Below are 14,022 nucleotides of genomic sequence, written 5' to 3'. Positions count from 1 at the left end.
TGTTTCTAAAATGGATGTATAGCATTTTAGAATGAAGCAAAATATTTTTCTTGGCAGCTATTATTCTGCACAATTGACCTAATGTGTCACAAATATAGAGTCAGTGGGATTTCTGACTTGAATTAGGCCTAGTGGATGTAATACCTTAATTTACTTGACATTTCTTTTGAAATAAGCCATGCCCCATTGATAAGCCATACCCTCCAGTCCCCTGATGTTGTGTGGTGGATGTTTAATGTTGGTAGTTTTATTTATAATGGTAGTTATTGTAGGTATGATTGCGCTTGTAATTATTATTATTATTAGTGTAAGTATACTTGATTGATATGATTTGTTTTGTTTGAACAAAGGGAATGTATTCATTTTTCAGGTGATTTTTCTGAGTGATTTAAATAAATTATTAAATCCCTAATCAAGAATCTGTTATTTAAAGTACTTGAGTAAGTTACTTTTAAACTGAACTGTAACACGTTTGATCCCAACCATCTTAATGGGGAATCTTCTTAACACATGAAAGTTGCCCATGGAGTTCCACATGGTTCTATGCTGGGACCACTCCTTTTTACATTATGCATACATTCCTTAGGCAGTAATATCTGAAATGTTGCATATATTTTCTTTGCTAGCCAGATGATACCCAATTTTATTTATCTGTTAAGGCAGATAATGCAAATTGGTTAATTAAATTATGGTGTCTTGAAAATGTAAAGGCCTGGATGGCCACTAATTTCCTACTTCTAAATTTAGACAAAAACGAGGTTACGGTATTTGACCCTAAAAACTTCATAAACATGGTGGTTTATATACCACTGCTGCATGTCATTAAGCGGTATCTTCTCTGTGGATGTTTTATTCAGTCTCCCCGTGCTTTTTTTTTTCTCTTCTCTTTTCCCTGAAACTGGTTCTACCAGAAGTTTCTTTCTGTTGATGAGTTTTTCTTTCCCACCGTCACCAAGTGTTTCTCCTAGGAGATTGTCTGATTTTTGGGGTTTTCTCTCCAAAACTGCAGTTTTTACTTTAGAAAATTTATTGAAGCAACTGTTGTTGTTGTTTGGTGCTACATAAAAAACCCCGAATTCACATCTGATATGTATACTGAAATTGACTGTGCGCTCAGTTTGGAGAATTGTAAGATTCAATATCTAAGAACCATAAAAGCACATTTGAAAAGACAGAAAAGTCACTGTGAGACTTTTATGGGGACAGCCTGGGGTACATTTTCTGAGCTTTTCAGTAAAGCAGTTGATTAAAAATCCACACGCACAGCCCCAGATCATTCTTAGTCTCCCACTCATTGTGGAGGAGGTGCCAGTCCTCTGTCTGAATCCATTTCTTGTCTTAAATAAGCAAAATTAAGATTCAGTAAATGAACTTGACAGCTGTACCAATCAATATTTCATAGTAAAAACAGTCGAAATGTCTAAGTGAAATGTGAAAGAGGTCATCCAGAAGGACAAACCCACAGAGAATATCAACCAATAGCTCTACTCTCTATTGAACAGCTTTACTGTTTTGGTTCACTCTCAGCAGCCGTGTTGCTTCTAAAAAGAGCCAAATATTTCACCAGGAGAGTCCAAACACAGAGTTACATGGAGAATTAATATAAACATAAGAAAAACGATATCAAACCCCTGATAATTTTGGATGCTGCTGAATGTGTGTGCTAAACATGTTTTTTGTGGCATCTTTAGAGGGCGATAAAATTCCAGATGGTTTCATCTTGTTTTGATGCCCTAAAGTAGTCAAGTAAGGAGCTAAATGAATAAACAAATGCTTCTCTTAAAGAAAAAGTGTTACAAATTAGGAAGCGCACTTATTCCGTTATTGGGAAAACTGGGTTCTCTTATACAACACAAAGACTGGTGGTGCCAGGCAATCAATGAAGTTCTAAAAAAATGAAAAATAGTATTGTACAAATGAATTTTTGTATGAATTAAACAAATATAACATATCAATTAGCTTTTCAGCTGAAGGAGGTACTAGGCAGACCCAGCTGCTGCTTTTTATTTTCAGTCTTTGTGCTAAGCCAACTGCCTGCAGCTGTGGTATGACACAGTATAAGATAATTACAATGAGAGTTCAGTGTTTTATTTGGTGCAATACCACAATAACAACATTTTAGTTTCGCATTCAGCAAAGTCATAAAATCTTCCAATGTTGACAAGCTTGGCCTCAAAGTCGATCTATATTTACTGATGCTACTCAAGCTGCTATAATACCTCCCAAATGTATACCTCTTAATGCTTTAAACTTTCAGATATACTGCCAGAAGCTTCGCCAGCTTCTTTGTCATTACAAAGGAATAAAGACCAAACTATTTTCAGTCAAAATGCACTACAACAGAACTTGTCCTCTGCAAACTCGCAGATTCCTTGTGTCACAACTAGGCTAATCATAATCCATCCCCTCAAGTAACAACCTGGCTTAGCATTTTCCCTTGTCATTTCAATGGCTGAGTGGGTAATGGGATGTCAGCTGCTCTCCATCAGAGATCTGCATGATGCCAAAGGACTGCAGATAACCAAATGTCTGGTACCCTGCAAGAAAATGAAGGTGAATCAGTTTCACAGCTTCTGCTGCTCTTTCGGTTTCCTCTCAGCAACTCCTTCACAAGTCCCGTTGGCTTGTAATATATTTATGCTAATTATTGCCACACTTATATGTCTGCAGAAGCCCACACCTTCATGGTGAATTGAGTCATGTTTTTCAATGTCAATAAAGCTCATTTAAATGTGAAAACACAGAGAGATCTCCTTTTTTTATGATGACTTCTCTATGCATCGTTAAAAACTGACAGAAATAATTCGTGCACAAGCTACTTATCGGGGTAAGTTGCTTTATAAAATACAATTAAAACCATGAGGATTTCTGAGGCCATTCTTGAGGATTATAGCTAAATGCAGAAGGTAATGGACTCAATGTAGCATCTTAAGGGAATAGCTCGATATTTCAGTATTCTCCTGCTTTCTTGTCCTTACATTAAAATCACTCTCGTGTCTGTGTGTTAAACGTAAATCAGGAGAAAGTGGACAATTAGGAGGAGGAGAAATGCAGCTAGCCAGGCTCAGTCTGAAAGAAATAAAATCCACACCTCTAATGCCTCAGTCACATTAAAGTAAAAACAAAAAAAGGATGGTAACTTCCTCGCAACTGAGAGAAAAAATAAAGTGTTGGTTGCCTAGCGATTGCACATTTCACCTGGTGTCAGGCAACTTGTTTCCAAGGAATCGTGAAGTGAGGCCATGGTCCAACTCAGACTGACCAAAATCACTGTCAGACAGATTGACAAAGGTTTTCCAATAACTTCAATTCAGTTCAGTTTTATTTATATAGCACCAAATCCCAACAACAGTTGCCCCAAGGCATCTAAACAGGGTGCTCAACTCAGCTAGTTGCAGACTGGTGGTTTTCTGGTTATACTCCTATATAACAGCAAGGTTTCCCAGTGCCTATGCCATTTTGCTCTTAACTTGCCATCCTGTAACAACTAAGTCACTATTTGTGGAGGACATGTCTGTGCAGGTTCTCTGTCATCCAGGTCATAGTACTCTAAGGAGCTTGCGAAGACTTCTTTAACTTAAACAAGTCCAGTCACTTTCAATCCAAGCTCCCCCTTTGAGCTTGAAGGTCTGGCTCTGAGTGGCAGCAGTTAATGTGAATTTCTGTTAAAGGTAGATTTTGCTATGTAGACATCGACAGATGGCAACAGATTTCTGATTTTTGCAGATTTATCTCACTTAATCACCGCATTATCACAAACAGATTGCACGTAGATGCCAACTTGACCCCATTTGGCCCATTTAATTGCAAAGTGATATCAGACATGAATCGGTCTTACTACCCCCTTTATCAACATGTTGAACACCAAAGTTGCTTTAAAGAGCCAACTGTCTGCAACTGGTCATGCACCTAGTCCCCATCTTTGAAAGCAAGTACACTGCACATGGTTGCAAACATTGTTGTCATGCTGCATTGTTCAACTGCTGTCTTCCACAGAGTGACCGTAACACTATTACTGCATTATTCCTTACTTGTTTAATCAACACTTTTCTTCATTAGTAAAACAGGCCGTTACTTTTATTAAGCTAACCTGTTACATGTTAAAGAGACAAGACAGTAAATTAGCATATTTTCCTATCTTTGAAAAAAGTATTTTTTTAAAAATACTAAATTTATATTTTCACTGGATAACAGCCTCCTCTGAAATGTGAATGTTAGTATGCTGTGAGTTTGGGCCTCATCTGGTTTTAAAGATAAAACAATAGTGCCATCTAGTGGCGTACTCCAGTGTCAGACTGCTTTATGACCACTAATCACATATATTCATTTTTATCCTTCTTTCGAGAGAGTGAGGAAGTGAGACACAGAAATCAGCCATATTTGACAGGTGAACTGAAAAACAAAAGAGCAAATTTCTCCTGGGATATACACATTTCACCCAGAAACAAAGCACAGAATGTGCAAAAATGGCCAAGATGATTGGCCTACAAATTCCCCCACACTACAGTCAGTAGTGTGTCAGTTTTTGAGTATAGGATGTGCTGGAAAAACAAGCCTGCTCCCATCACCTTACAAGATCTGCCATGTGTGATTTCTTTGCATGTGTGGAATGGATGGGTTGTTACTGACATCTGGTGTGAATTTGATGTAAATCTCATATTTAGAAATATATTAGAAAACCTAGAAAACTGGTGATGTGCTCAATATTTTGTTTCCCCACCTCATCATTTGGACCACTTGAGTGAAGAGCAAACACACAATACAAACTCACGAGTTTAAGATTAAGATGGATTTTATTTTTTATTTGTATTCAAACAAATGACTCGCACAGTGTAAAACCAACACAATCACAATTTTGACTAACTGTTCCAAATACATCTACACATAAGATTTAAACTATTGTATAGTGTTTTAAGAAATAGTACAAGCAACTGGAAGATGCAAGTGAAAAGAAATTGGACAAGACACTAGAAAGAGCCATTCTTAGAGCAATTACCGTGTGATTGCTGAAAGCTGTTGCAGGTGGCGGTTTTACATGCTAAAAAAGGGCAAGAGTTGCTTGACATTTTAAGCGTGGAATCACGTCTCAACCCTATATGAGAGTGTAGTTGCATATACAGCTGAGCAGTTTTCATTTTAGTAGATTAAGCAATCAACCTGGCAAAGCAATGTAGGCAGTGGAAGGATCTCCTCCCTTTTTGCCTTAATTACATAGTGATAGTTACATGACAGGAAAGTGGGGAGACAGTACACAGGTTACAGGCTGCAAATGGTCTGGTGGCGGAAGCCGGGAAGGACCCACACATGGGGCGTGCACTCTACCAGGACCTCTTTTAATTAGATTTATACTGAATTAGTGAATACATTTTTACAAAGTGTTACAGACTAAAGCACAAAGCTTCATGCAGACACAAAAGCTTCGGTGCAGCTTTAGTATCACAGCATATCTCAAATATGTATCTTGCACAATCTTAGATGGGAAACCTTCGTATTGCACACTGAAACCTCGGAAAGCATCCATCCTTGTTCCATCGTGTTTCATAAAGGTGTAAGTGTTTCTGTGACCTCACAGCGTGGAGGTTACAGTTGGCAGTGTTGACAGAGGGACGTATCTCCTCGTGTCAGTTTGGGACGTGTGGCTGAAAATGCTGTTGACTGGAATACCCAGCTGGCCTGCTTGCCCTGACCCCGCCTCAGAATTTATACCATAGGGCACCTTGGACGTAATGGCTAAACTTAATTTGAAAAGCACATTAAGGAGAGCCGCACGGTACTCTTTTCTAACCAGGCAGTAGATGATGGGGTTGAAGCAGCTGCTGGTGAAAGCCAGACAGTTGGCCAGAGGGAAAAAGTACGCTTGAGCCGAGTAGAACGAGGGGCTGATATCAACCACGTCAAAATGAATCAGGGCTCTCCAAACCGTGAGGATGTTGTATGGGAACCAGCAGGCCCAGAAGGAGAACACCACCACTGCCACCGACTTTGAAATATCAGTCTTTCGCCGAGAGTTGCCGCCTTTCAGTTTATGCCGACAGAGGAAGCGCATCAGAAGCAGGTAGGAGAGGATGATAATGGTGTAGGGCAGCAGAAATCCCAGCACAACTCGCAGGAGGTGGTTTACTTCGAGCCATGTTGTAACAGGGAAACGGAGCAGGCATATTGTGTCGTTGCCAAGGCCCACATTTTTCAGTTCTGCAAACACAGCTCGGGGTACGGCCAAAATGAGCGCTCCGGCCCAAATAAAAGCTGTGGCCAGCGGGAAAGTCCAGGATCTGCTGCAGAAGGAAGCGCCTGGTTTGAGAGCAGTTGCCACATAGCAGTAACGAGTCAAACTCATAGCTGTGAGGAAAAAGCAACTAGCAAACACATTCAGCCCAGTGAATAAGGACACGGCCTTACATGTGCCCAAGCCAAAGGGCCAGCTATAGTCCAGCGCAGTATCAACAGCCCAAAATGGTAACGCCAGCGAAAACATTAGCTGAGCCACAGCTAAGTTAAAAACAAAGAAATTGATATTGCCTGTGGTGATGGTGTGAGTAGAGTAGAGGAGGAACATTACTAACAAGTTCCCCAGTATTCCAGCTGTAGCCACAATAAAGTAGACCACAGAGATGACAATCCTTAGCCAGTGGGGAGGATTAGGAAACTCCAGCCAGTTGTAAATACTCATATTTTGAAAAATCAGCTCAGAGTTGTTACAGAATGTGCCTGAACCGCAACTGCTCATGATGCTTTTGTAGAGCTCAAGTCTGTGCAAGTCAATGTTTGACATTTTGTCAAAGTGAAGGTGAAGTTTGTCCTGAAGATGGCGAGATGTGTCCGCTTGTCCTCTTTTTAACTACAATAAATTAAAAATGTAAGTCTTGGCAGTCTGTTTATTAGATGACAATCATCGGTCCCTGCAAGGAAAGAGGAAGTTATTACTGCATAATAGGCGCTGGAGTTTATGAGCAAATAAGTAGATTAGCTCTGTCAGATAAACAAATTACACTAAAGTGTTAGCCACAGAGTTCAGAAAAGCCCCAGAATTAGTTTGTAATGGCGCAGTTATTCTTGTATGAAATAAAAGTTCTTTTTGACAACAGCCAAATAGATTCACATTGCTTATATTCCCGATAAGTGCTCGATTTATTAGTAAATCACTTATCAGTTATCTTGGAGATAACAGATGTGTTGCAAGTGTTGCTTGATGAAGAAATATTCCTTTTGAATTTTACAAGTTTTAAGCTGCAGCATGAGATGACCTCAATATGTGAATATACTGGGACCCTGAGACGGTCAAAGCCGGAAAAGCCCCTCGGATGAACAAGGATTTCTTTTTAAACAAAAATAAGTTCTTATTTTTTTCAAGCGCAGTAATTTTTTTTCCATTTCATTATGTAACAGATCAACAGATCTCCTGGAGACCTGTTATTTGTGAGCGAAAAGGAAAACATAAGAATCGAAATGTTTTTTTACATTAAAATACACTCCTGGATTTAATTTTTTGTTGTTGTTTAGTTTTAGAGTGAATTTCTTATCGCTTTAGAGGAATTAATTGTTCGAGTACTTTAATTACATAGACATATATACGAGTACATTATCATCTAAAAACATTTTCACTTGAAAAATCATGGCATCAACCTGCAGAGGTAAACTGTCTCGCATGCACAGGGGTTTTTTCCAAGTTCAGAAACGTATGTTCTGTGTAGCTTGATTTCACACTAATCTACAGGCTGTAGCATGTGATCTGTGTTGGCAAACATTACAGAGCATCGCTATCAGTGTTATACGGGGTAAAATAAATATTTTCACATTTGCATCTAAACATTTTAAAAACGTAAGTTTATTTATTTTTTTTAAGTTTTCTTGATAACCAGAACATTTTTCACCACAGGGGACTTTAAAAACAAAAACATCTGCCACCTTTTAAACGGTCCCATTTACAAGCTGCGGGGCGAACACAACGTGTTTCTATGCTTTTTAAAACATTATCCTTTTTTTGTAATGTGTGTATTGCTACACGACATCTCTTCATTCTCCTCTTTCCATTTTTTGTCTGCCAACACCTGATTTCCAATCTTTCTATGTGTTTCATTCGATCTAATATGTTATATCAGGGTAGATAATCATATTGGTAAATAGTGTGAAGAATTAATGAAAGTGTTCGCTATATATATATATATACAAAAAATTATTTTACTTACATTATAATCAACTTGGATTTGCTTTTTGTCGATTAAAATATGATCATTGAACTGTGAGTTTTAGTTGCTACAGTTTCTGTCGCCCTCTTGGCTAAATCTGTCTTTAAAAATAAACTTTTAATGTCAGTGAGACTTTTGATGGATACATAAATAATATCTAACAGCCACTTTGCCCAGAAAAAGCTTTCACTTTTTGATAGGAATGGTCCTTCTTGCTCAAAATGACACGACATCATTCATAAGAGATTTGTTTGAAAGATTTTCGTTCAATCAAGCGTTTAAATTCATTAAGTTTTGGGGGGAAATGCCGGGAAATACTTTTTGGCACAACACTGGAAGGTTGTCAAGTCGAAAACGAGGAAAAGTTAGTTACCTTACCGATAACTAACGTTTAACAGTGTGACTGTAGCTTCGGTCTTTCTCCATGAGCGTTGGTTTTACATGTGAACATAGCCGAAGCCACAGCACAGCCGTCCTTTAACGTGTGTGGACGGGGATTTGTAATCAGCTGGCTGATGTGAGTAAGCAGGAGAGAAGCAGACAGATGTAACGCGTTTCCCTGTTCTTGTGAGGACTTTACTTTTAAAGAAAAGTTAGAAACACTGGCACAGTGCCAAGCTTACATTTATATCCCACCTTGCAACTGAAAAGGGTATAATAAAACACAAAGACTGTGTCTTTGATTACGGTAATTATCCAGTTCAGCTTGTTATAAAGTTTTTTACCCACGACTTCATAAATAGAAATAAAATTTACATAATTTTATCTTACCCGACTATCAAAAGGTGGCAGGTCTTCAGCAGGTTTTTGTAGCCTCTGTTGCATCGTGTCAGACAACAGCAAGAATGTCCATGCAACCCACTCTGAGTGCATGCAGCTCCACCCCATTCTCTCTTTCAGTTTGCATATTCAGAATCAGCTAAAAAGTTCGAAACACTAAGAAACGTCCCTTCCACGCGAAGTCACACTGCAGAAGCTCCACATATACCTAAATGGACATAAATGACCCTGATTCTAGGTGGAGCAAGGAATATTCTTTAAGATGATAGGATAAACCACTGAGTCTTCACCAACTTGCATATATATGCAAGTGTATCATAGTAGATACACTTACACTTTAGTATTTATAGTACTTACTTATTGAGTAATTGTTCTTTGACTGGTTTCAAAAGACATTGATTGTAAAGTAAAGAAGCAAGAACTGAGACATGCTTATAAACTTGAATAATTTTTTTCTTACACTGTCTTTTAATTTGTAAATTGATTTATTAATTTACTACAAAAACTTCTGAATAACATTTAGATTTCTTGAGAAAAAAAGTAATAACATTTCAATTATTCAGTTCTTGCTTTACTACATTTTAGCATTTACATTTCTTACTTGCTATTCTTTTCTAAAGCAACAGTATATAGACCATACGGTAGTTCTTGATTTAGCTCCAAAAGGCTACAGTTTTCCTGTAAATTTCTTCCACAGAATCCTATAACTTTGAATGATTAATCTTCCTCTAAGGATCTTTGCCAGGCAGCTACAGGTAACAATGTGTTTGACATATTGATTATGAGCACAAGATTATGAACACAAAAGTACAACAGCATTAATTTGTATTCTTGTTTTTTCTTCTATTTATATCCGAGTCATTGCTTGGAGATTAGATTGAGCAGCCGAGATGACTCTTTGTTACAAATTGTTGATAGTGGAAGGGACATCAGCAGTGACCTACGAAATGAGATTAGGTGGGAAAAAGCGGAAGAGTGGGGAAATTGATTTATGCTGCTCTGTCTAAGCTGAGGCATCGCCATAAACTGGCTGAACAAAACAAGCAGCTCTCAGTGTTCCTGTTTTTACTGCCAGCAACAGGTTTTCAGGAACTGCATGCTAGTTCCAGCCTGTGTACTTTCCTCAGTGACCGGTCTTTATCTTAATAGTGCGACAAAAGAAGAGGATTCTGAGCTGTGTGAGAACTTTGCAAACAATATTTTGAAAAAACTGAAATAGCAGATTAGTTATTGTCCAGGGCTTGTCTATAATAATCTCCAAAGCTGTGCAGTTATTATGTTCTGTGTTCTTATTAAACTGCATTAAACACAAATGTTGAAAACATTGGGTTATGGTTTTGTGAAAGATTATATGCTGTGCTATCATTTGAGCTTTAGCTGTTAGATGGTCTTTGTTAACATTTACCAGAGCCAGGCTAAAAGTTTCATCCTGTTTGCAGACATTGCACCAAGCTAAGCTTAAGCAATCCCCTGAAATTTCCGGATAATTTCCTGCAGATCTTGTATCATCGGAAGAATGTGAGTATTTCCAAATCTGAAAATATTTATCTAACTGAGTGTTTCAGGCGGGCCTCCAAAGCAGTAACTAAACATGGTAATAAATCACTCTTCCCAGTGTCAAACAAACAAAACAGATACCCAGATGTGATAAATACACTTAAATGTAGTTCAATGGGATTTACTTATTAATTCCCACAGTTGCCACAGTGGTGCCATAAATCTAGGACTATTTAAGTGTATGGATCCCACCTACACCACAATGGTGTGTCCATCTCTGAGCGTGCCAGCTGAGTTGCCTCAGGGAGCACAAAGGTCTGTGGGCAGAATGAGACATGGCTTTGTCGCCACCCTGTGTAAAAATGAGAAAACAGCAGATAACTTGAGTCTAAATGTAAATGAGAGCGTGATTGAGTGAGTCCCCTAGTGTCAAATGCCTGAGCCAGCAACATGCAGCCTGACCACATTTACTTTGAGGCTTCAATAGCCTGCAGATTTTGCAGATTATTACTTTTACTTGAGGTTGTTTTTCTATTTCTTTAGTATTTAATGAGATATAGTAATCCTATTGATGGCAATAAATGCAAAGTATACCAAGAAAAAAAAATCAAATTAAAAACGAAACTTGAGGTATTGTAGTGACCATAAAAAGTTGTTTTAGTGATCAGATAGTAGGATTAAAAAAAAGGAATAAAAAGCACCATGTAAGGTAAGTGCAGTTTATTAACATTCAGTTATAATTCAGTGATACTAAATCAATACGTTTGAAAATGAAAGCAATGGGCAGCTTGGAGATTCTTACATAATTAAAATGAAATGCACACGGTATTCACTAAATTGTTGCTGTTCTACTGGGACCAGTGCATGTGGCTAAAACCTACAAAACAGCCCCAAAATAACTGCTTGTAAACAGTGGTGGTCCTATTTGGCGTCCTGGCGAACACTCCCCTTTCCACGGGTTGTGTGTGAGACTTTAAATCATCAAACTTCTTATATATATTGTTTGTTTACTTGCACTGCTGTAACTGGAGCCTCGTCGTCTTGTCTCTATATACTGGACTGTATGTAGCGGAGATGACAATAAAGTTTACTTTGACTTCAGCAGCAAGCAGGCGCACCGAGGGCTCTCGCGCTCACTTTTCGTGTATAGAATTTCGAAAAAACATCGGTGCAAATTATAAGTCTGTATCACAATGTCTGGTGTTTTCGTGTTTGTTAGTTTGTTTTTATTTAGTTTTATTTTGGTTGGTTATAAGATGCTGCTCCAGCCGGTCTGAGAATCCACCGCCGCTCCGCCCTCTCCTCCCTGTGCCGCAAGCAGCAGGCGCACCTCGCAAACGGAGGGCGCCCTTACTCCCAGCAAATGGGCGGCAGAAAACCGATTGGTGCCTATACCATTCCCAATATGCGCTGGCAGGACATCGGGGCAGCATGGGTCCGAGCAATTTTTTATTTTTATTTTTTGCCGATGCACGTGATTCCGCCCCCCACCACGATGCCGCCCCGGGCAACCGCCCGTGTCGCCCGTATCAAACACCGCTACTGCTTGTAAAGTTATGTTTCTGTTAAAACTGTTTGAAAAAGAGAAATCGATTCACCTTTATAGTAATGTTTGCAGTTGTATGTTGTGGTGACTATAACTCAGATAGTCTAGCCTATCACTGGGGAGCCTAGACTATGAGAAATGCCTCTGATAGTGTGAACAAAGTCGTGGAAAGACACATTATAGCATAAAAAACAAACTGAATATTTTACACCTTCCCATAGCTTAAGTTTTCATTTTTCATGTCTGTCAGTCACTCATATGAGCCATCCATTAATAATCAATGCCTATGTTAACATATATAGATGTACATATACTGCATAGTAGATTTACACAATATGAAATAAGTAGCAGTAGTAGTACTTTAAGCAACTTGATGACTGGAAATAAAAGCAGTCTTTTTGCACCCCCAAGTGGCCAAATGAAATAAGGTTGGGATGAAAACATCAAGGAGTTACTGAAATATGTCCTCACTTTCAGTATGACAGATATGCTGCAGAATATGGCCTCTGAAAATATGCTTCACTGCCATAGATCCCAATACTGCTGGAACTGGCATGACAGAGAGTTTGTTTCTTACATCATCTATTTAAAGGATTTCAAAAGGTAACTCATTTGTGAAAATCTCTGACATTTGGCCCACATGTTCTAAACAAGCTGCTGTGCTGTACAGTCAAGGCATGGTAAAAATTTAGCAGACTTTCACTAAACAGTATGTCTAAATAAACACATTACTGTTCAGCTTATGGATTTGTCACATTCTTCTAGCAGAATAAAGAAGAAAAACATGCAATAATAAAGTTTTTGCCCCCAAAGTAGCACCTGCATCAACTGTCTGCCTCTATTAATTAGTACTCTTAATTTTACAGTGATCAAAACACCTGGATAAGTAGTAGGAAAGTAACGTGGTATGTTTACTCAAGTCCTTCACTAAAGTAGAGGTTCAAATTACTTTTATGTTGTGCTTCTCTCTGCTTCCCCACGGACATTTGCATTAACTCTATCATTAGAAACAGATTGATGATTTCCGATTGATGTTTCTCTCACGTCTTTTCACTCTGTGAGTCTATACACCATTGCTGTATTTAATCAAACTCAAAAAGACTGCTAGCTGCTAAAATCTCCAGTTGTTCACAGATGGCTCCTCCTCTCTGAGCCTGGTTCCTGTTAAAAGTGAGTTTTTCCTTCCCACAGTTGCCAAGTGCTTGCTCATAGGGGTTCGTGTAATTGTTGGGGTTTCTTTCTGGTGTTGTAGGGTCTTTACCTTACAATATAAAGTACATTAAGGTGGCTCGTGTTCTAAATTGGTGCTATGTAAATAAAATGTAATAGAACGACTGTATATGCAAATATTAGCATTTAAAATCTATACCATTTATTTGAGGAAGTTTTTAATTTATATGCTTCTAATATACTTTAAATCAGGGGCGATTTTAGCCCATTTTTGGGGGTGCTTCAGCATCCCCAAAATGAATCAAAGCACCCCAAAGATTTCTTACTTTTTTTGACAATATTTGTTGTTTGTGTGACACACTGCTAAAAATATAAAAAGCATACAGTACTTGGTTGAGACATAACATTTTAACAACAAAAGTATAGAACCCCCCTCCCAAAATGGTTTGTTCCAGCTCGCCTCTCCCCTACTCTGGCTCTAGCACCGTTGCTGCCAGAGCGATGGTGGTTGAGACGCTGCGGAGGGGAGGTGTTAGTGCCTGGCTTAAAACAGGACATATTAGCTGCATTTAACCTTCAGTTACTCTTTATATAGTTAGGTAGGAGTCAGAACATGTTTCTTTTTAGCTGAAAAACATTACACCCAGGTAACCTGGGTGTAAAAAAACTTGTTTTCAGGCGATGTTTGCTACCCTACAACAAGTCCTACACTAGTAAAATCAGCGACATTTGACCTTCCTGTTGCTCCCATTGAAATGTATGCAGGCTATTTAAAACCTAAAACTTAAAATTGTCCGTAGCCTACTGTTTTTACCACTGTCCTGTTTTAAATGGATACTAACT

General features: G+C 38.5%; 1 protein-coding gene across 1 annotated transcript; it reads right to left on the bottom strand.

Annotated features, from left to right (window-relative positions):
- Window positions 1-4,969: 4,969 nt before the first annotated feature.
- On the bottom strand, window positions 4,970-6,772 carry LOC147303946 (relaxin-3 receptor 1-like). The gene has a single exon (XM_086280595.1). The coding sequence runs from the start codon at window positions 6,770-6,772 to the stop codon at window positions 5,567-5,569; it is 1,206 nt and encodes a 401-aa protein (XP_086136721.1). The 3' UTR covers window positions 4,970-5,566.
- Window positions 6,773-14,022: the final 7,250 nt, after the last annotated feature.

The sequence above is a fragment of the Aulonocara sp. 'chitande type north' Nkhata Bay genome, linkage group LG22 (assembly GCF_057382095.1).
Source record: "Aulonocara sp. 'chitande type north' Nkhata Bay isolate Kocher_YH1m ecotype deep benthic linkage group LG22, A_spYH_male_GT1.1, whole genome shotgun sequence".
NCBI classification, from domain to species: domain Eukaryota; kingdom Metazoa; phylum Chordata; class Actinopteri; order Cichliformes; family Cichlidae; genus Aulonocara; species Aulonocara sp. 'chitande type north' Nkhata Bay.
Note: the sequence above shows the minus strand (reverse complement) of the source record. Positions and strands in the feature narration are given on the sequence as shown.

Coding starts and splice junctions, on each gene's coding strand:
- LOC147303946 (XM_086280595.1), bottom strand. CDS start 6,772: ATGTCAAACATTGACTTGCACAGACTTGAGCTCTACAAAAGCATCATG.